The sequence below is a fragment of the Neolamprologus brichardi genome, chromosome 15 (assembly GCF_056152115.1).
Source record: "Neolamprologus brichardi isolate AB-2024 chromosome 15, ASM5615211v1, whole genome shotgun sequence".
NCBI lineage: Eukaryota > Metazoa > Chordata > Actinopteri > Cichliformes > Cichlidae > Neolamprologus > Neolamprologus brichardi.
The window spans coordinates 24,502,101-24,522,253 of NC_142118.1; the positions used below are offsets into that span (position 1 = coordinate 24,502,101).

Below are 20,153 nucleotides of genomic sequence, written 5' to 3' on the forward strand. Positions count from 1 at the left end.
TGATGGTTTGAAATTTGCATTTTAAAGCCTCAACACTTGTTTGTAGAGCTGGTTTGACCGTATTTAGATGAGCTCCGTTATCGGCTCATGCTAATACAGCGAGCTGTCCACAGGCTTTTAGCATGGGAGGGCACTGACTCATGGCTGAAGCCGGCCTCAAGTGGCCACCAGAGGAACTGCAGCTGGACGGCTGTCTTACAAATATCATCTGCAAATCTACCAGAAAATAAATATGTGACATCTGGGTAATATTGCTGTGATAAGGAAGAAGGAAGTTTAGATGCTTCAATTATTTTGTGTGTTTGAGAATGGACTGCAGTAAATGAGTGAATGTTTAATGTGTGTCCACAAACGTGGGGTCACTGAGTCTTTAACTCATCTTTGGCTTTCAGTGGGACTGATTATAATACTGCCCATAGTATTTGATGTAGTATTTTAGTACTGACTGTAGTATTTAATGTAGTATTGTGTGTAGAAATCTTTGTTGCTTTAATACATGCTGTGTGTGTGTGTGTGTCTATGTGTGTGTGTTTCCTTGCTGTTGTGTCACTCGTTTTTGTCTGATGATGTCATCGTCCTCCATTCTCTTCCAGGTCATCATGGGAAACGCGGACAGCCACAGCAGCTTTGTCTCTCCTGCCAAGCCCTCCTGCTCCTTCAGGTTTTCCTCCAGGAGGGAGGAGGTGACATCAGCTCGCAGCTGGTGGAGGAGCAGCCAGGGAGGCTGCAGGAGCCGAGGGAAAAGCTACCTGAACCACCCAATGGCCAGCTCACCCTACACCTCATGGCGTTACGAACCAGCCCCTAAAGCGGCCCGAGGAGGCGCCAAGCTGAGAGGAGGGTCTCCCCAGAGGCTCTGCAGGGGGGAGCGTGGTCAGTTTGGGGGGGGTGAGCGGGCGTCTCTGGAAAGCAGCGGCAGCCCGAAGGTGCTGCTCAGCAAAGATGGCAGCATGAGGGTGGAGTTCACCAAAGCTCGGGTGGAGCCAGAGAGTCTGAGTGGGCTCCCCGCCATCACTACCGCAGCGACCACCACCACGGGCGCAGAGGTGTCACTGCGCACCAGCAACGGCAGCTCGCTCAGCTCCGATGGCTCTTGGTACGACTCGCCGTGGGGGAACAGCGAGCTGACGGATAACGTGTTTGTGTGCAGGCAGAACGCGGACAACAGCAGCGGCTACACCACTGCCACCAGCAGCAGCGGCTACAACACCTTCTTCTCCGCTCAGGGTGAGGACATCTCACCTGGATTTAGCTCCAGCCTCCTCTTCCCCACCACAGAGACTAATGTGTTCGCCGCCGCAACTGCAGGTTACAACACCTGCTCCTCTGGCCGGACGGAGGACAGCGGCATTGGAGACTCGGAGCTCCTGCAGCCGGACCTCACGGATTTCAGCCTGATTTCAGCTCCTGGGGTTTACAGCAGTCACAACACGCTGCCCGCCTTCCCCACCGACGCTGGGACCCCCGCCGGGGAGGCAGCGCTGCTGGATGATGTCACACAGAAAGAGGAGGGATCAGCCGGTGATATGGAGGAGCATTACTCTTCCTGCACGCTGCCCTGCCGAAATGTGGAGTCTGCGAGCGCCGCCTCTGCCAGGAATAACCGAAAAGACTTCCTGAAGAGCAGAATCAGACGTCTGAGCGACTGGACAGGAAGTCTGAGCAGGAAGAAGAGGAGGATCCAGGTGAGAAACAATAAGATGATGAAGTCATGCTGTGGGCGGAGCTCAGTGGTTCGCCACCTGCTGATGATGGACAAAATGACATCATTTTTTGTTTTCTGACTTTTTACATTTAAGAATGTTGATTTTCAACATGAACTGACATCCCTGATAAAAGTGCACAAAATCATAATATTTTTTTTAAATCTTTGAATTCTAGTGTTTGACAAAGTAGAGGTATATGTTTTTATCACTTGAACATAATCAGCCTGTAAACAAAAAGAAAGAAAGAAAGAAAGAACAAACAAGGTCAATAAACATCATCAGAACATCTTAAAATGTCTTCAAAGTAAACTCAGTCTAAAAAAAACCTTTAAAAGTTTTTATAAACTCATTAGTAGATAATTTTTTAAATATATTCTGAGAAACTTAAAACTGGTTTTAAAATTAATATCTTCCTTAATCCTCAGCCCGGCTTCCTGTTTACAGCCAGCAGAATGAGGTCACATCCTGTCTGCAGTGAGGGAGCTGGAGTAGTGAAGCTTGTTGTTCGTGCTTTTTAACTCAGTGCTGATGATGACGGGGATAATGAAATCAGACGCTGATGTAGTTTCCTCACACTGGAAACCCCAAACACCCCACCCCCCACAACCTGGGTAACCCCCTTACATCAGCGTGACCTCATGAGGACTCGTTTTCCCACACTTGAGTTCCTCCAGATGCACGTCAAACATGAAAGGACTGACGAGTAAACTTTTATTATCTGCTCTCTTCATTGTCTTTGTTTCGTCTGCAAGGTTTTTAAGATGTTTAACCCAAAAAGCTTTCTTTGCACCGCGTGAATGTTTCACTGGAGTGCCGCAGTCTGTGTGCCGGATTATTAATTACAATCAGAGAACTTTATTAATCCCAGAGGAACAAAACAGAAACCCTTTGAAAGCATCAGTCTAGCTTAAATCCTCTGCAGCTTTGTGTCACAGTCACAGGAGAATCCATCTTTGCTCTCTGAGATTGATGTCCTAGTGATACATCACAGTCGACTTTTTATTGTTCAGTCTTTCCGGGGCTTTGATCCTGCTCATCAAAAACAAATCGCAGTGCTGGAGGAACTTTGATCTCTTGGAAAATTCCTGGAGCTTTTCATGGGAAAGCACCAAAACAAAAACATCACATAGTGACACTGGAGAAAGAAATGTTTGGGAACCTGGAACCAGACCGATCTGAGGGCTTACGTTTCATTTACCCCTTGTTTAGATTTCCATGAGGGCTTGGCTCTGCTCGGCTAATCACAGCACTGTGTTTGATACGGGGGAGTTTGATACAGTGATTGCATGGACAAGCACTTCAGTAAACATCCAGGATCCTTTAAGTGCACTATTATCTCAGGAATAAAAGACCTGCGTGGTAGATTTTCTCTAAAGAACAAACAGCTTAACGCCTTGACTGATAAGAACAGTGCATTTCTGTACCAACTCACTCTGCCTGTCTATAAACAGCAAGTTTCCACATGTCGTCACTGTCACCTCACATCAAACCCGCGCCCTCTAAAACCAGCAGGTTGTCTTATTGGCTGAAGAGCAGTGATGGATTGTTTGTTTAACGCTGACACTGCAGCATGAAGCATATTCACACCCCGTTAATGCTAACAGAGGGGAAAATTGTGGTTTGGAATAATACTGCCTGGTGCTGAGCGCTGTGTTGGAGGGCTGCTGTGTGCCTCTAGTGGCTGCAGACGGAATCACAGCAGTCAAATAAAGTCCTCTCTGATTTCTCTGCAGGAGCCGTTCACCACCGACACAGCCGATGTCTTCATCAATGGACTGAATGCTGGGGCTGTTAGCTGCAGCACGCTGTGTTCCTCCGACCCTCTTCACTCCCTGAACCCCAACCAGTTCCCAACGCTCCACTGCGGCTCCTCCAGGAGTCTGAACCAGAACAGTGATGCTCAGCGGCAGAACATCTATGAGAACTTCATGCAGGAGCTGGAGATGGGTTGCAGCAGTACGGCTGACAGGACGGAGCCATCAGAGGGGGACGGAGACGAGGGTGAGGAGGACGAGGAAGAGATAGATGGGGATGTGGAGGTGGGAGGAGGGGAGCAGCTGGACGTCCTGTTTGAGAAGGAGCAGGGTGTGGTGCGGCGGGCCGGATGGCTCTCTTTCAAACCTCTCATCACTGTTAACAAGGACAGAAAGCTGGAGCTGGTCACCCGCCGCAAGTGGAGGCACTACTGGGTCACACTGAAAGGTACGGCTGCCTGCAAGGACCAAAAAACAGAAAGATGAGTTCAAGTTTCAGGATTAGATCTGATCTTATTTTCAGTGAAGGGCAGAAAACTTGCGTAGGAGAAGTCTGGTGATGCCTTTAGTGCCTCTGCTAGAGCTGAAATCAGGCTTATGCTGCATACAAGGCAGCAAAAGAGTCTTTGTGCACCTGAGGCACAGTGTGAGTTTCCAGGTTCCTCAGTGTCACTTTCAGGTTACACTAACCAGTCTGGATGTTTCCAGTTAGGCAGTGGGAAGGTTCAGCATGTTTCAGGAAATACTGACAAGTAGTTTTTGAGTTGACTGTTAACCGACCAACAAACATTTATCACTTCTGCTCTCAGCACAGAGAAGGTTAGGACTTCTTCTTAAACCAGAGGAGTCGCCCCCTGCTGGGCATCAGAGAGAATGAAGGTTTAGGCACTTCTAAATGAAACTTGATAAAAAATGTAAAAAAAAAAAAAAAAAAAGAGTGTTCTGTTTCATGTTAAACATTTTACTCAAGTCTTTACCATCTGTGGCATCAACAGCTAAAATTTAGAAATCTCTGTGAACTAAACTATTTAACATAGAATTAACGATGGATTTTGTCTGTTCAGGTTGCACTCTGCTGTTTTACGAGACATACGGGAGGAGCAGCGGCAGCGCCGACCAGGAGCTTTCTCCTCGCTACGCTCTCCTGGCTGATGACAGCATCGTCCAGGCCGTCCCTGAGCACCCAAGGAAGGAGCATGTCTTCTGTCTGAGCAACTCGTATGGAGACGTGTACCTGTTCCAGGTGAGGGAACCGCCAGCACACTGAGAAACATGATTTTACTGGAGTATCTTTGAATGCAGCACCAGCATAAGCAGCTGTGGTGTTGGGACATTTCTGAGGTTTTCTCTTCATTCTTTCATTCTGTGATCGCTTTCCTCCAACTGCTGCCTCCATTTTTTTTCCCATCGCTGTGGCTCATTTGTGAGCAGCGTGAATGAACGGGGTGTGGCGTCACACCAGCTTTTGGTTTTCTCACCACAAACATCCACACTGTGGGACTTTCTCTGCGTGTCTTTCTGTTGGTAATGACTGTGAGCATTTCCCCCTCTTATGTCAGCTCCACACCACCCACACCGAGGAGCAAGCAGACAAACAAAGGGTAGATTTTACTTTTACTCCGACAAAGAAGAGGAGGCACAGATGTGTCGAGGCCCCGGATGAACTCCTGACGTTCCTTCAAGTTGATCTTGAATGACACGAGCAGCAAAAGTCTGGATGTCAGAGTTCAGCGGGGATAAAAAGAGAGGCAGATTATTACCTGTACTCTCGTTGGTAAAGGTGATGTCATCATGTAATTTAATAATTTATTTCTGTGATCACCTCCTCAAACTTTTAGGAGCTCCTCTTGATTCCCAGAGTCACTCTGACTAATGCAGCAGAGTTTGCAGACACGCAAATCACCCTCCTCCCAGAGGAGGAGGTGGAGGTTTTGTCAAGGGCTGAAAGCAGCTGAAGATGAAGAGCGGAGAAGGCTGAAAGCCTGCTAATGGGAATCACGACACCCAGCTAATTACTGCAACAAATGTTCCTCTTTACGATGATGACCTGATGAAGAGCGAGCTTTAAACCCTGCCACACGTCCCCTCGTAAACAAAAACAGCTGTTAACATCAGGACATTAAGTCTGTTGCTTAAACGCAGAAACCAGACCATCAGAGGATGACTGAGTGTTGCTTCCTGCTTTCAGCAGCAAATTTACATTTAAAAGTTTCTGTTTTTAAGGTTTTTGTTGTTAAAACAAAGTGCAATCAGCAGCTGAATATTCACAGTTAATAAAGCAGGAGGCTCAAAGTTTAATACTGTTCTGTTGCTTAAAATCTGTCTGACTCCATCTTGTCTCGTCCTCCAGGCCACCAGCCAGACTGACCTGGAGAACTGGGTGACGGCAATGCACTCGGCGAGTGCCTCTCTGCTGGTGAAGCGTCAGAGGAAGGAGGACACACTGCGCCTCCTGCGCTCTCAGAGCCGCTCACTGCTCCACAAGATTGACATGGATGGGAAGATGAAGAAGATGGCTGAGCTGCAGCTGTCCATCATCAAGGAGCCCAAGAGCAGGAAGGCGGTGGAGAGCCAGGTGAGTGCGGGGAGAAGTGGTCCAGTCAGGGCAGACAGCATGTTAGTATTATCACCTACGCCGGTCCTGAATATGGGCAATGCTTTAGAATGACCCTCACAGCCATCTTTGAGTGAAGCACACATGAACATCAGACCAGACTCTCGCCCTGTTGTGGTGTCACAGATTAGCTTCAGGCTGTTTTGTGGGTTTCTTTGTTCTTGTTGTTAATTTCCAGTGACAGCGATGTGCAGACAGAGAACGTATCATTTAGCAGCCTGCTAATCTTTCCTCTGAACTGTGAAACTGATCCCAGCGCTGCAGTTTGAACTCTGAGATTAGAGGCTAATCTTCCTGCTCAACATTCAATTACACATTTACTGAGAGGGAGGGGAGGGCAAACAGAGGAGGAGAAGGAGAGCCTCGATTTATTGGAGAGAGTCCAGCAAGAGAAGAGGAAGGAGGGGAGGAGAGGAGATGAAAGGGAGGACAGGATGGAGGGATGAGGGATAATGGGTGATAATCACAGAGTAAGGGACAAAATAACTTCATCACAACAGAGACTGAAGCAGGAATTGACAGCAGCAGCAGTCTGCCCCACCCAGGAAATACACTTTACCAGATGAGTGAATGGAGAAAAGATGGCTTCTCTCAGCGCCTGGCCATGACTCACTGACCATGTTTCATGGTTTTCATGGCCGTCTGATGAGTTATTATCATTTTTTTTATACAGAAGCTGTGTTTATGTGTGACCCTGTGTGTGCTCAGATCCAGCAGTGGGAGCAGAATCTGGAGAAACTGAACCTGGATCTGTTCAGGCTCAGGTGCTACCTGTCCAGCCTGCAGGGCAGCGAGCTCCCAAACCCAAAGAGCCTCCTCGCCGTGGCCAGCAGGCCCTCCAAAAGCATGCTGGGACGCCTGGGAGTCTTCTCCGTGTCCTCCTTCCATGCTCTGGTAAGTAGAGGTCCGACGCTTCCCTTTTTTAAAAAAAAAAAAAAGAAAGGAAGAAGGAAATTAAACCAGACAGTAAATCTGCCTCTCTGGACTCTCACAGGTGTGCAGCCGAGAAGAGGCCACACTGAGGCGGCGCTGCCGGTCTCTTTCGGGAGGAAACCGGAGGAGGGGTCTGCCGTCCTCCCTGAAGGTCCTGGATGATCTCAACAGGCGCGGCAGGGGTGGCAAACACTCGGATCACCAGGTATTACACTGCACCCTTCTCTTGTCCAGTTCAGCGCTGTAGTATGGTGAGAGGCAGCGTGCACCCTTCTGAAAATAGTTTGAAAGGTGAAATATTCACATGGAGTCAGAGACAGGTTTAAGAAACGTCCTACTCTGAAGTCTTTTCACGTGGACGACTAAAACCAGCTCGTCTGATTCAGGCTGAACTCGTCGTTCCTCTCTGCTCTCTAAAAACAGCCCAGAAGAAGCGTGCTGTCATCTGTCGTTACGAGGCTAAGTTTAGCCTCTCCTCAGTGCATCATCCAGCTGCAGTTCCCATCATGCCCGGCTCCTGACGGTCCCCTCGTGATAAACAGTGGGTTATTTTTGGCCTCTGAGGGTCCGGAGGATAAATCTGTCAGCGCCACTTTGCTTTGGCTTGGATTCTCGCAATTCAACTGAGCCGATACACGCTCAGTGGAAAAACTGCCTCATAGTCTCATAGCTGCAGCATCTGCAGGATCGCAGCACGTTACCTGCTCCCTCCTGCCCTTGAGCAAGGAACTGCGCAGGATGCTTCCAAGCAGTAACTCCCGCTCTAAGCCAAACATCTGTGGATACCTTGGTGAGGGGAATTCTAGCCACATGCTGCCTTTGTTCGACTGAGAGTCCTGCTTCGAGCTGAATGCCTAATCAGTCAGCTGTTTATTTCATCTTACACAAAACTGACCAATCAGAGAGCTCAGGGGGCTTTTTGTATACTGTCCTGCTCTTGAAAGTCAGAATGATTTATTTCCAGCAACTTTTTATTACCATAATTCATTTTTCTTCGAAATATAATGAATGTAGGGCGTAATAAAGCCTTCTGAGCTGCTGCACCTCTACTTGTTGTGTGTGGAAGCCCAGCAGACGGTAACACAGAAAGGTCTTTCTGTGGTCAGAGACGTCTTCAGGCTTGAGGGAGGTGTTCGTAGTCAAGCCTGTGGCAGCTTGTTCTTTGTGCTGAGCACTTGTGGTCAGACAGACCTGCAGCATGTTTGTGTGCAGCTGGATCTCCATTCCAGTTCTGCTTTCAGATCAGATCTGATGCTGCAGGCTGTGGTTTCCGGGCGGAGCAGCTCCACTAGAGGACATGTGGAGCTGATTGCTGCTCGCTGTGTCAACTCTGCAGGAGATATACACTTACCGGAACTCGCCGCCTCCACTTCACTGCCATGTTGGGGGGTGGGGGTCATTACTGTAAAATCCTTGATTCCTTCCAGAAAACAGAAGTTTTTGTACTGACGAGTGTTTCCTGTGTCCAACCGTCGACTCAGACCACACTCACGACTGCTGTGGATGTTTTAAGGTGGTGTCGAGGAAAGGCATGTGAGTCCATGATGATGATGATGCCAATGTGTTCAGTGTCAGTCGGTGGTCCCAGACTCCAGGCAGGCTGATGGCGGCTTCACAAACCTGTAATTTCAGCACAGCTCAACCTGCTCATTTTTTCCCATGATTCCCTGGGGCTAATTTAGGTTTTGATGCAGGACAGAAATAAACATCCCAAGTCTTTTATCATTTTTAATTACGTTTAAATATAGGGGGGAGTATTTTTAGTTGGTCTTTAGTCATGACTGTGTATGTGTGTGTGTGTTTGTTTGACTACAGCAGTACATTATGTGGACTTTGTAGAAAGCAGCTCACTGGTTAAAGATCATGACGTGTACAGAAGTCGCGTCGCTCCTTTGAAGCACCGTCAGGAAACACTCGGGTGGATGTGAGCGACTCTGAAGCAGGAGTCACTGATCTTTTGCTGATTAAGCAAATATGAAACAGGTTATCGTTTAGAGAAAACGACTCAATCCGGAAAAGCTGGAAGATGATGTGACACTGATACTTGTGTTCAAAATTGTCACCCATCAAACTCGCCGAGGAGGAAAAGGAGGAGGAGGTGGGAGAAAGAGGAGGAGGACAGTTTGTTTAACTGCACAGCTTTTTGAGGGCAACCTTCTGAAGAGGAGGAGGTGATTGAGAATTAAAAGCTTCCAGGCTGTTTTATTCTGCCAGGATTTCTTTGTTCCTGAGAGTTAATCCTTCACAGGAGGCAGGAGATGACTCCCACACCTCCTCTCCACATGACCTCCCCACCAAACCCCACCTCCTGTTGTCACATGAGCTCCACCTTCTTTCTTCTGCTCCCCTTTTAACCTCCTTCACCCCCCTGTGTCTCCTCTGTATCCCACTGTTCCTCTTTACCCTTTTGTCTCCATATTTCATCTCCTGTGATCTTTTCAGCCAATCAGAGCTCCGGATTCTTCACAGGCTTTCCTTATTTTCCAGTCCACCTCGTCGCTTTAAATCCTGTGGAGAAAGTCTGAATTTTAAGAATCCCCTGCCTATTAGTTTAATGATTTTATAGTTTTCTGCCTTTAAAGCTTCAGTTTATTTGTTTTTATCAAATGCATTGATGATTTTACTGATCAGATCTTATAGAAGCTAATTGGTTATAATAACTGAAGGTAAACCTCGTAGGTCGTTCAGTCCTTTAAAACCTGTGCTGATGAGTTAAAAGTTTAATTTAAAGTAAAATTCTTCCTCTGTGTTTCTTCTGCAGAATGTGGACTGCGCTCCCAAACAGATGGTGGCAGCGCCCCCTGCCGGTCATAGTGCAGATCTGCAGGTGTGTTCACTGACTTACCTACAACTTCTCTTTAATTTTTCTTCTGCGGGCAGAACTCCTAACAGATATTATTTTGTATGTTATTTGGATGACTGCAGACTGAAATACGATGATAATTACTGGATTTGTATTCACATGATTCCTGCGAGGTCATTCTCCCGGTTCACTCTCCTGTGTGCGTTTTCAGTTGCGTGATGAGCAGCAGCTTCCAGCTGTTGGTGTTTTTACTCTGAACATCTGTCGACCTGACGGCCACAAAGACTTCGGTGAGAAAGAAAAACTCATCACTGAATAAATAAAATTCGTATAAAAACATGACTGGTTTGTGTTCTGAGAGGATAAATAATAAGCATATTCACCTGTGTGTGATGCGCTTCTTCTTCTGTGAATCTGCAGGTTTTGCGGTGACGGGTCACGTGGACGGAGCGGGAAAAAGTCATGTCTTCGTCAGCGAGGTGGACCCGCTGGGACTTTCATCCAGAGACGGTAAAACAGAGAACGGTTTCAGGTTTTATTTTGAGGGAGACCCTGCGTTTCTGACAGGTTGAGGTTTTGAAGATGTCCAGCAGGGGGCGCTCGAGGCTCCGCTATCAGGCTGTCATCTGTGCAGCGCTACACCTCCAGAATGGGAAAAACCCTGTCTGTGTTTAGGATTTAAAAAAAATTTGAAGCTTTAACAAACTTTAAAAGATGGAGTTTAATTTTTTTGTTTCCAATCAGGCCTCAGGGCCGGAGACGAGGTCCTGGCTGTTAACGGCGCTCCTGTGTCTGGACTGGACCTGGACCTCCTGCAGAGTCTCTTCAGACATCAGAAGCTGCAGCTGCTGCTGAGGAGGGATGAGTCACTTGAGGCCGAAGAGCCTGCCGACCTCTGGCCCGACCACGCTGACCCCTTCCACCCCGGCCGCCAACCACCGGCCACGAACATCCACACCTGGATCACAGGTACAGCAGAGACGCTCTGGTAACAGCATCATAATGTTCAAACACATTTCACATTTATATCAAACCGATTTCCAGTTTTAAATATAAACTCAACCATTTTAGTCACAGCTGTTTTATTGATCAGATTCATTTACAGAAACCAGAATCAAAGGCTTTTATTGTAAAGGCCAGTTAAAGCAGCAGGAGTTCTCCTGTAAAGATCACAGATCACATTTCTTCTTCATCTCACAGATTCCTCTGTCATCACAGATGCAGACAGCGTCCTGCCTCCCGTTTTCGATGACACTTCTGCGAGGATACCTCAGGACACCAAGCCCTCAGAGGAGGTGAGCTTCAGTCTGTGACAGTCTGAGAACATCTGGATTTTATTTAAATGGTTGTATGTTATTTATGACCAAGCCGCTTGTGTTTTGCTTTGATCGCCAATAACCCCGTCATATGAAATCAAGAAGTCTTATGAGGATGTGATTGGTTTCCAAAGAAGGCAGCTCAGACTTACCTGCAGAAATCCTCCTGTGCCTCCTGGAGCTCCACCCCCCACCTCTGTGCACATGACCTTTGGTCAACCTGATAATCCAGCTTACACAGTCAGGAGTGTTTGTAAAGTCAGAGCTGAGGGATTACCGTTTTTCCCTGGAGAAACACAACTTGTAGGTGTTGTTTGTGACCGCCTCTTCATTTCTGACGACGGCGGCAGGAGTATCAGGTGACCTCCGACCCCAACTGATCCTCTTCGTCGTTGTTTCACTCCTTCGTCATGGGTGCTCTGTGCTGGGTACTGCCGATGGAGGAGGACTGGGAGACTCTGGAGGAAGAGGAGGAGGATGGAGGGGAAGTGTTCCCCGGGGTGGGGCTCCTGGAGCGGCTGCTGAGGCTCCTGGACAAGGTGGCAAGCTGCCTGGGCTGTTGGCGTCCCGCTGACGGCGTCGTCCTGCTGGTAAATGGGCTGCTGGTTGGTGTAGAGCTGAAACTTGGTGTAGAGGAAATGATCACAAGTGTTTTCTGTGCTTTAGATTTTCTCAGTGTGAGACGGTTGTATATGCCACTATCACAGCGTTACGTGTACAGACACCCACGGGACTATGTTGTACCTGCTCAGACAGAAAGTAGGACAATAGGAACAAGTCACCACCTGAGAGAATGTCAGCACAGGACAGTAATCCCAGCCTCAGATGTCCCAGGGCGGCTCAGAGTCAAACAGCTGCTCCTTCGTGAAACAGTTTAGATACCTTAGGACTGACGAGGATCCTCCTGGAGGAGCGGGAAACCTCTTGTTGAAACATCAAGACCCTGAAACACACAAATATTTGAGACTAATATTCCAATTAGTGAGATAAAATCAAATACAATCACCCTGAAAAAGCAGCGATAATTAATTGATTTAAAAATTAAGATAAAAACAAGTCCTGGAGCTCAAAAGTGAAGCTGTTAAAAGGTTCTTCTGTTTACACAGCATCTTTTGATTCTTCATGAACTAATTGATTGTTTGCGTTAATAAAACTGTCACGCTGTGATCGCGCTAACCTAAAGATCTTCATCTTCAGTGTTTTTGGAGTCAAAGTTTCAATCCTGCACTCTCGACCATCCAAAGACTCGTTGGTTTCTTTCAACTCGACTCCAAACAAGCACCAGTTGCTGCTGTTTAGGCCTTTGATGCACTTTTGTGCACATTAATATCCAGTGTTTGATCATCTTCCAGTTTGTTATCTGCTCTGCTGAAACCTGGAGGTGGGTCTTTAGTTCTTCATCGAAACTGCTCCTCACCTCCTTGAACAGTTGAATTGAACATGTCTGGGCAGTCTTTTCCCCACATGTTCAGATCTCAGGGCGCTCCTCCTTCCTTGATTTTAAAGTGCAGCGAAGCTTCCTCACCACTTATCAAAAGCTCTGCAGCTTCAGGGTGAGCGCATTGGAGCTCAGAATTCATCAGGCTGTCGGCGCTGCGTTAGAGGCCGGCAGCCCAGATTATGATGACGGATGAGGCAGCCAGTTGGTTAGCAGCTTGTCCTCAGTCAGGGTTATAGCAGCAGCAGCGGCGCTGAGACTGGGAACAGGTTTGTGTTTGTCTGTCTGGATTTTGGTGTTTGTGTGTTTAACCTCATCTCTGGCTCAGCGGCTTCCCAGACCTCCCCAAAATCCAGCAGAGAGATTAACCTCCTGCCGCACTGATCCTCGTTCTCCTGACTCAGAGCCACAGTTCTCTCCGGTTTGTCACTCAAGTTTGAGTGTGAGTGGAACAAAAATCAGTTACTGGACTTCCACCTGGGATCCATCCATCTTCTTCTGCTTATCTAATTCATGGTCATGTGGGAGCTGAAGAATACCCCAGCTATAATAGGACTGGGGGGGTGGGGTCTGTTTTCTGATTTTTCCTCTTTATTGTCAAGCACATGAACAGTGGTGTTGTCCTGAATGATTTCATTGAGCTTTGGTTCCTGTGTTTCCCTCCCAGAACTTAGACCGGGTCTACTCGCTTTACCAGACCTTTCCAGAAGGCCAGACAGGAGATGGCGACAACCCCAAAAACCCATACGGCAGAGAGGTCAGCCTGCAGCCGGTGAGCCCCACCCACCTAAGCGTGTGTCAGCGTCTGCGTAAGGTCATCCAAGAGCTGGTCGACACTGAGAAGTCCTACGTCAAGGTCAGAATACAACAGCAACAGTAGTACTACTGTGGTACTACTGCTAGTACATCTGATTTGTTAATGGACGCGTTTTGACTCATTTTCAGCTCCATGTTTTTATTCTTTGTCTCTACAAGAGTAGCTTTGCATGATTCAGTTCAAAATAATCCTTCCTTATCTTATTCTGGTCCTTCAACCCTTTACCCTATCCTTTGTCTGAAACATGCTGTTTTAGCTCCTCCCACTTACGTCTAGATTTCTTCTGATTGGCTGCCCCTGATATTACCATTTTGGGGATTTCCCCTCTCTGTGACATCATACTAAACCAGGAGTAGAAAAAACTGTGTGAAACTCCAGTTTTTTTATCAGTTTATTTATAGAATAAAATAAAACAGAAACTATTTTTTATGTTAAAGTGATAAAGAAATCTATACTTATGATTTTACACACAATTTGTACAGTTTTAGTTTTAAATGGTTGTATAAAATGGGTCCCTTACAAATATTAAAAGAATCTGCTATATTAATATTTTTGTCTTAATTAGAGTTTATGCTTAAACATCTTTATATCTTCAAACCTGTGTGTTTAAAACTGCTGGAAAGATCTTACTATTTGATTAGAGCCGATAATTAAATTTGAAAAAAGAAATTAGACTTTGATTAATATCGGAACATTTTTTTTTGGTTCTGTTTCAGGATCTCGTCTGTCTGTTCGACATCTACCTGACCCCCCTGCAGAAGGAGACGTTCCTCAGTAAAGACGAGGTAAAAACGAGCCGACAGTAAATGACGGTTGTGAAGTGAAGGTTGTGGTTGTGACTCTGACCGCAGTGTGTCTCTCTGTCAGATGGAGGCGCTGTTCGGCAGTCTGCCAGAGATGTTGGACTTTCAGAGAGTTTTTCTCCAAACGCTGGAGGAGAGAATCGCCGCCTGTCCGAACTTCAGCAACCTGGAAACCCCCGAGCAGTTCAAGGTGAAGGTCCATCAGCTGGTTCAGACAGATTTTATTTCCTTCATTTATTTTTTTATTTTATTCTTTTTGTTTTAGTTGTGCATGCATGCAAGTTTTATTGTTTTATTTATTTAAGCTCCAGTGAGCTTATTTGGTGAGCTTATTTGGGCCCTGTGATGTTTTACTTTTATGCATTTTTTTTTCCAATTGTTAAAACTGATATATTTTTTATTTACTCCATTTCGGGTCCATTATTATTATTGTTATTTTATTTTTTACTTTGTTTTTTTTCTTTTTTTTTCTTTTAGTTATTTTTTAATAATTTATTTAATTACATTTTATACATAGTATATATTTTTTGGGATATTTTGTCTTTTCACAGTTTATCTTCTTTTTATTTTTTTTGTACATTTTATTCATTTATTAACTCTATTTTATTTATTTTAAGCTGTTAACATATTTCTCCTTTTTAAATGTTTCAATATTTTAAATGCGGTTAAACAGAATTTCCATATTTTAATGAACAAAAGTTTTTATTCGCTTGTTCGATGGGTTTAGTTTCTTCACACCTCATTTGTGTTTCCATCAGAAACTCCTCTTCCCATTGGGTGGATCATTTCTGTACTATGCCGATCACTTCAAGCTCTACAGTGGCTTCTGTGCGAATCACATCAAAGTCCAGAAAGTTCTGGAAAGAGGTGAAAACACAGTCTGAGCACTTTAAACTCATTTAAGCAGCACTCCATTTAACCTTTAACCCTGACCACCTGTGACGCAGCCAAAACAGACGCAGCCTTCAAACAGTTCCTGGAGGCCAGAAATCCGACCAATCAGCACTCGTCTTCCCTGGAATCATACCTGATCAAACCTGTTCAGAGAGTCCTGAAGTATCCGCTGCTGCTCCGAGAGCTCGTGTCCTTGACAGATGCAGAAAGCCCCGAGCACACACACCTGACAGGTAACCCAAACATACACCTGACAGGTAACAGACCTCACAGTATTGTATTTAAACATGTTTTGTGAACAGCTGCACTTCCACTGTCATCCACTCAGAGGCGCTGCGAGCAATGGAAAAGGTGGCGAGTCACATCAACGAGATGCAGAAGATCTATGAGGATTACGGCTGCGTGTTTGACCAGCTGGCAGCAGAGCAGAGCGGAGCCGACAAACAGGTAAACACAATGACACACACACACACACTTGAGCGTCACCTGTGTGCATCACGTACCCTGAAGGGTTTTTTTTTCCTCCACCCTCAGGTGACGGAGATCTCGATGGGGGAGTTTCTGGTCCACTCGTCGGTGGTCTGGTTGAACCCACTGCCCTCTCTGGGTCGCTTGAGGAAGGAACCAGAGCTGACGCTGTTTGGTGGGTGAAGTCTTTTCTTCACACTTCTTTACTTGCACAGGTGATAACTGATGGAGAATAACACAAGTCTGTCTTTGTCCTCAGTGTTCAAACGAGCCGTCATCCTGGTTTACCGTGAGAACAGCAAACTGAAGAAGAAGATGGTGAGTGCATGTCTACTCTTCATCTCCTAGTTTGTATAACTGAACAGATTTGTATGTCTATTTATGCCAACGTAAACAAAAAAAATACAGTGACAAAAAAATTTAACAAAGTGTTAAAAAAATGATATTAAAAATGCAAATTCCTTGGTCAAAAAGTAAGGGAAATCAAAATGTCAGAAAAATTAAAGTTTTGAGTGAACATTAGTCAAATCTGTCAATTAAAAAGTAAAACAATATGTGTTAAAGAATATTTAAAAATATCAAAATAATATCAAAATAATGATCATAACAAAGAATCCCATAAATGAAATCACTTAAAATTTCCTTTTCAGCTATAATATTGTTGTTCTTTTCATTTTTTAATAAAGTAAAACCAAATATATGGGAGATAACATCACATTTAAATAAATCTAAACACTGTGAGGTTTTAAAAGAAAGATGGAGGCCAAAAATGTCTAGTTTTTAAGTCAAATATCAATAAAAATCAATTTGGCTTAATCTGTTTTTTCCTGTATTGGCAGTAATGGGCTTCCATACAACTGCTGGTTTCTATTAATTCCTTTAAAGATCATCTCAGAAAAACTTTAACCTGGTTCTGGAGAGATGATCTGCTTCTTTGTCTTTACAAATGTAATCCTTGTCCTTGATTGGCTCCTCAGCTGTAAACACATCAACATGATGTCACTGAATAAAAGAAAAAAACACCTCCACCTGTTCTTGTTGTCAGTTTTTATGTTTTTTTTTCTCACAGACCTCGTCCCGATCAGCTGACCTTGACCCCTTCAGATTCCGCTGGTTAATCCCAGTTTCAGCGGTCCAGGTCAGACCGGCTAACATCACAGGTGAGTGACCAATCAGAGTGAGGTTTGTTACTGCTGGTGCAGCAGCTCTCCAGCAGGAGGCGCTGTGATGGTCTGAGCTCACTGTGCTGTGTGTGTAGGTTCTGAGGACCCATGTGTGTGGGAGCTGGTTCACAGTCGGTCTGAAGTGGAGGGACGACCAGAGACGGTGTTCCAGCTGTGCAGCAGGTACGGACAGCCAATCAAGTTCCTGTGGTGGTTCTCCGTCACAATGGATTTTCTCGACTCTGTGCATGATGATGTTAAGCTTCAGCTTTGTGTTTGTATTTCAGCGGTTTGGAGACAAAGGCCAGCGTGCTACGAGCCTTGCGCTTGCTCCTCAGAGACCGAGCTCCTGTGGGATCCCTGAGGAGGAGCAGGCTGTCTACGGCTGAGAGAAGCGCCTCCTGGAGGAGGAGGCAGCAGCGCTGCTCTGACACCCAGAAGACAATTCCTCACCAGCTGCAGGAGAGCTGCAGGTCTGATGGCGTCCTGGGCGACACGTGCTCAGAGCCTCTGCTGCCGAGCCACGCCTCCAGCTCCAGTGCCGCTGCAGGGATGAGAGGCAGACTCTGCTCCCTGACTAGCGAACTGGAGGCCCAGCTACAGAGGCTCAACTTCAGAGAGGAGGAGGTGGAGCAAAGAGGGACATCTATAAGTGAGGAGGAGAAAAATAAGCGGAGCTCTAGCTTACGGCGAAGTCCTGGAGATCTGCAGGACCTCAGCAACCTGCTGGAGAGAGACTTCAGCGTTCAGAGCATGACCTCCATGATCAACGAAGACTGCTTCTATGACCCCCTGCTGGGGTTACAGACGACCGCCGCCATGCCCGCAGTGTAGGGACAAAGCTAACATGCTAACACAAGGAGGATGGTCATAATGCGGGGAGTCTAAATAAATCCAGATGATTGAGCTGGAAGTTTATCACACCTGCTCCGCAGACCTGAACATGGAGGTCCACGCTGACCTACGCTACAAGAGGAAGTCATATCAGCCAATCTGGGATTTTTTTTACTGATCTCTCTGATTCAGCATTAAAAGCTCACCAGTGATTTAATGGTAACAAAAATAAACAGCAGTCGAACGTCACCGGAAAGTGAGAGAAAAGAGTCTGACAATAAAGTCCAAGAAAAATGTAAATTTAAAGAAAACGTGTGTCACTGTGAAACATCAGTTTATGCAAGTTCTTTCTCGAAAAGAAATGTGATTTGTTTGTATTTAAAAATAATATTTTATTCTCATAAAATTACAGGTTGATCTCTCAGAAATGTGACCTCTTTCCACAAAAGTGCACCTTTATTTTTTAAATATCAATATCATTACCTGTTAACCGTTAACCTTACCGTTATTTATGCAACAAAAAAAAAACATTTGGCAAGCAATTTTTAGTTTTTTCATTTCAATTTTTTTTTAGTGTTTTTTTTTCTTTCTGATTTTTTTTTTTTAATTTTACGTTTTCTTTACATAAATTACTTCAGCTTTAAAATGATAAGTTTATGGTGCCCTCACAGTAAAACTTTATTCCATCAACATCTTTAAATATAACTTTCTCTAAAAACAATTTTATCATCAAACTACATGAAATTCAGCCTGAAAAGTGTCTTTTTCTTTACACGAGTTTATAATAATTTGTCTTTTAAAATGTAAATTTATACCAAATCTTTCAACTTTATTCGCAATCTTTTTTCTCTCACAGAGGCTCTGATGTGAAACTGTAGACCCATCTCAGGCATCTCGCTAACACAGCTCACAAACCTCACAAACCTCAAAGAACAAACAGAATCATTTGTCTCAGAGACAAACTACAGACCTCACAAAAATTTCCAGAAACTGGAGTGTTCTTTTTAAAAATTCCTCGAGAGAACATGGTGTTCAGTTCTTTTCACTTAACCAAGCATCTCTTTGAAGGGTCCAACCAGCTCAGTTTCATCTTGTTTGCTGATGGACCGAACCGAATGTTGGACTTGCTGCCTGAACTCGGCGACAGCTGTCAAACTCTTGTGTTGTAAATATTCTTGTGTGCAGCACTCATTTTGAAGTTTTCTGTCTAACAGAGAAACTTTCTTGACAAAAGCCGTTTCTGGAAAAATCTGGAGCTGCTGGATCAAAGCTTTCAGTCAAGTTTTTATATTTATATATTTGTAATGTTTTGTTGACCAAGCACTAGAGAGACACCAGTGTTTTTATTTTATATTTGTGTTTTATATTTTCTAAAATGTTAAAGTATTTGGTAATTTATTTTCTTAAATATTTGTTCAAGGCAAATAAATGAAAAAAATATTTAATTAAAGATTTTTGACCTGAAATGCTCCTCCTATTGCTGTTTATTCAGTCTCTGAACAGAAAACTTCAAGGCCTAGTGACCAGCTGAAACCTGGCTGAAGTCGTGTTTCTTTCATAAACATTATCATTTCCTGTGATGATACTCAGATTTCCTCCTTTCACTCATTTCAGTCTGACTTCACCTTCAGGGGAACAGGACGCTCAGCTCACTTTTGGATCGATAAATTAAAATTTAAAAAGCAGTGAAGGTAAAAACTGAGTGTGTGTGTATGGTGTGGGTTGTCTCTTCAGCTCTTGTTGCCAGAGTAACCGCTGTAGAGAGGAGGAAGAAAAGCCTTTAAAGCATATTCATTTATCAGCACAGCTCTCAAAGAAACACAAAATTGGCATATTTATCTTAAATTTACAGGTTTTTAAAAACTCTGCATCTATTTGGAGACTGAACATCTCAGCTTGTCTCACCAAATGACATCATTTCAGACCTTTGAAGGCTTTAAACACTCATCGCTCAGTTCACCTGTTAATGGTCACTGAGGAGCTGAAAGCTGGTCATGTGAGGTGTGTGTGCCTAGGTAAACTTCTAACGTGTTTATTCACAGGTCATATGTCAATCAACAGTGTTTTTCACTCTTATTGGACGTCTCTTGAGTCGCTCCCCATAAAGTTCATCACTAGCTGGGTATCGACTATCTAAGAGGGAGATAAGTTGTAGTGGTGGTGGCATTCTGTTTCAGTCCAACACTTGAAATCAGAGAGCTCTTTAAAACAACCTGTTTATTCAGAAATATAGTGTGATAAATATATATATGCACAACTTTGTAGTATCTAGAGTAAAAGCAGTCCTACCAGTAAAAGAGGAGAGACTGTGCAGCTGAACGCACGCAGCGCTCCCTGTCCTTTGTATGAACTCTTGTATTTATCATATAATCCTATGATTGTTATTATTTTTTTATCAGTAATATAAAAAAATCCTCCAACACACATCCAGCTGTCATGTCAGGCAAAGAACATCGGCAGGAACATTTAGACCTGATGTTTCCATCTGCAGCACAGAGACAGAGTCAGGCTTCTATTAATTACATTTAAGACTTTTAATCCCGACTGAGGAACCTCTGAAGACCTGCAGAGACCCCGAAAGAGCCAGGGGCTTGATGAAGCCCTGGAGTT

At 44.9% G+C, this 20,153-nt stretch overlaps 1 protein-coding gene across 1 annotated transcript; it reads left to right on the plus strand.

Annotated features, from left to right (window-relative positions):
* Nucleotides 1-563: 563 nt before the first annotated feature.
* On the plus strand, nt 564-19,009 carry tiam2b (TIAM Rac1 associated GEF 2b). Its single transcript, XM_035908969.2, has 22 exons — nt 564-1,685; nt 3,440-3,908; nt 4,525-4,703; nt 5,811-6,035; nt 6,783-6,968; nt 7,069-7,212; nt 9,769-9,834; nt 10,022-10,100; nt 10,231-10,320; nt 10,555-10,779; nt 11,011-11,105; nt 13,232-13,420; nt 14,098-14,166; nt 14,249-14,374; nt 14,943-15,051; nt 15,132-15,311; nt 15,407-15,525; nt 15,613-15,721; nt 15,806-15,864; nt 16,616-16,706; nt 16,805-16,892; nt 16,997-19,009. The coding sequence occupies exons 1-22, from the start codon at nt 564-566 to the stop codon at nt 17,541-17,543; spliced, it is 4,566 nt and encodes a 1,521-aa protein (XP_035764862.2). The 3' UTR covers nt 17,544-19,009.
* The last annotated feature ends 1,144 nt before the right edge of the window (nt 19,010-20,153 follow it).

Excerpts from the sequence above, each read along its gene's own strand:
- tiam2b (XM_035908969.2), top strand. The coding sequence starts at position 564 with ATGATGTCATCGTCCTCCATTCTCTTCCAGGTCATCATGGGAAACGCG. Across the intron at positions 10,101-10,230 it reads TGACGGCCACAAAGACTTCG|GTTTTGCGGTGACGGGTCAC; the intron begins GTGAGAAAGAAA and ends GTGAATCTGCAG. Across the intron at positions 16,707-16,804 it reads CAGACCGGCTAACATCACAG|GTTCTGAGGACCCATGTGTG; the intron begins GTGAGTGACCAA and ends CTGTGTGTGTAG.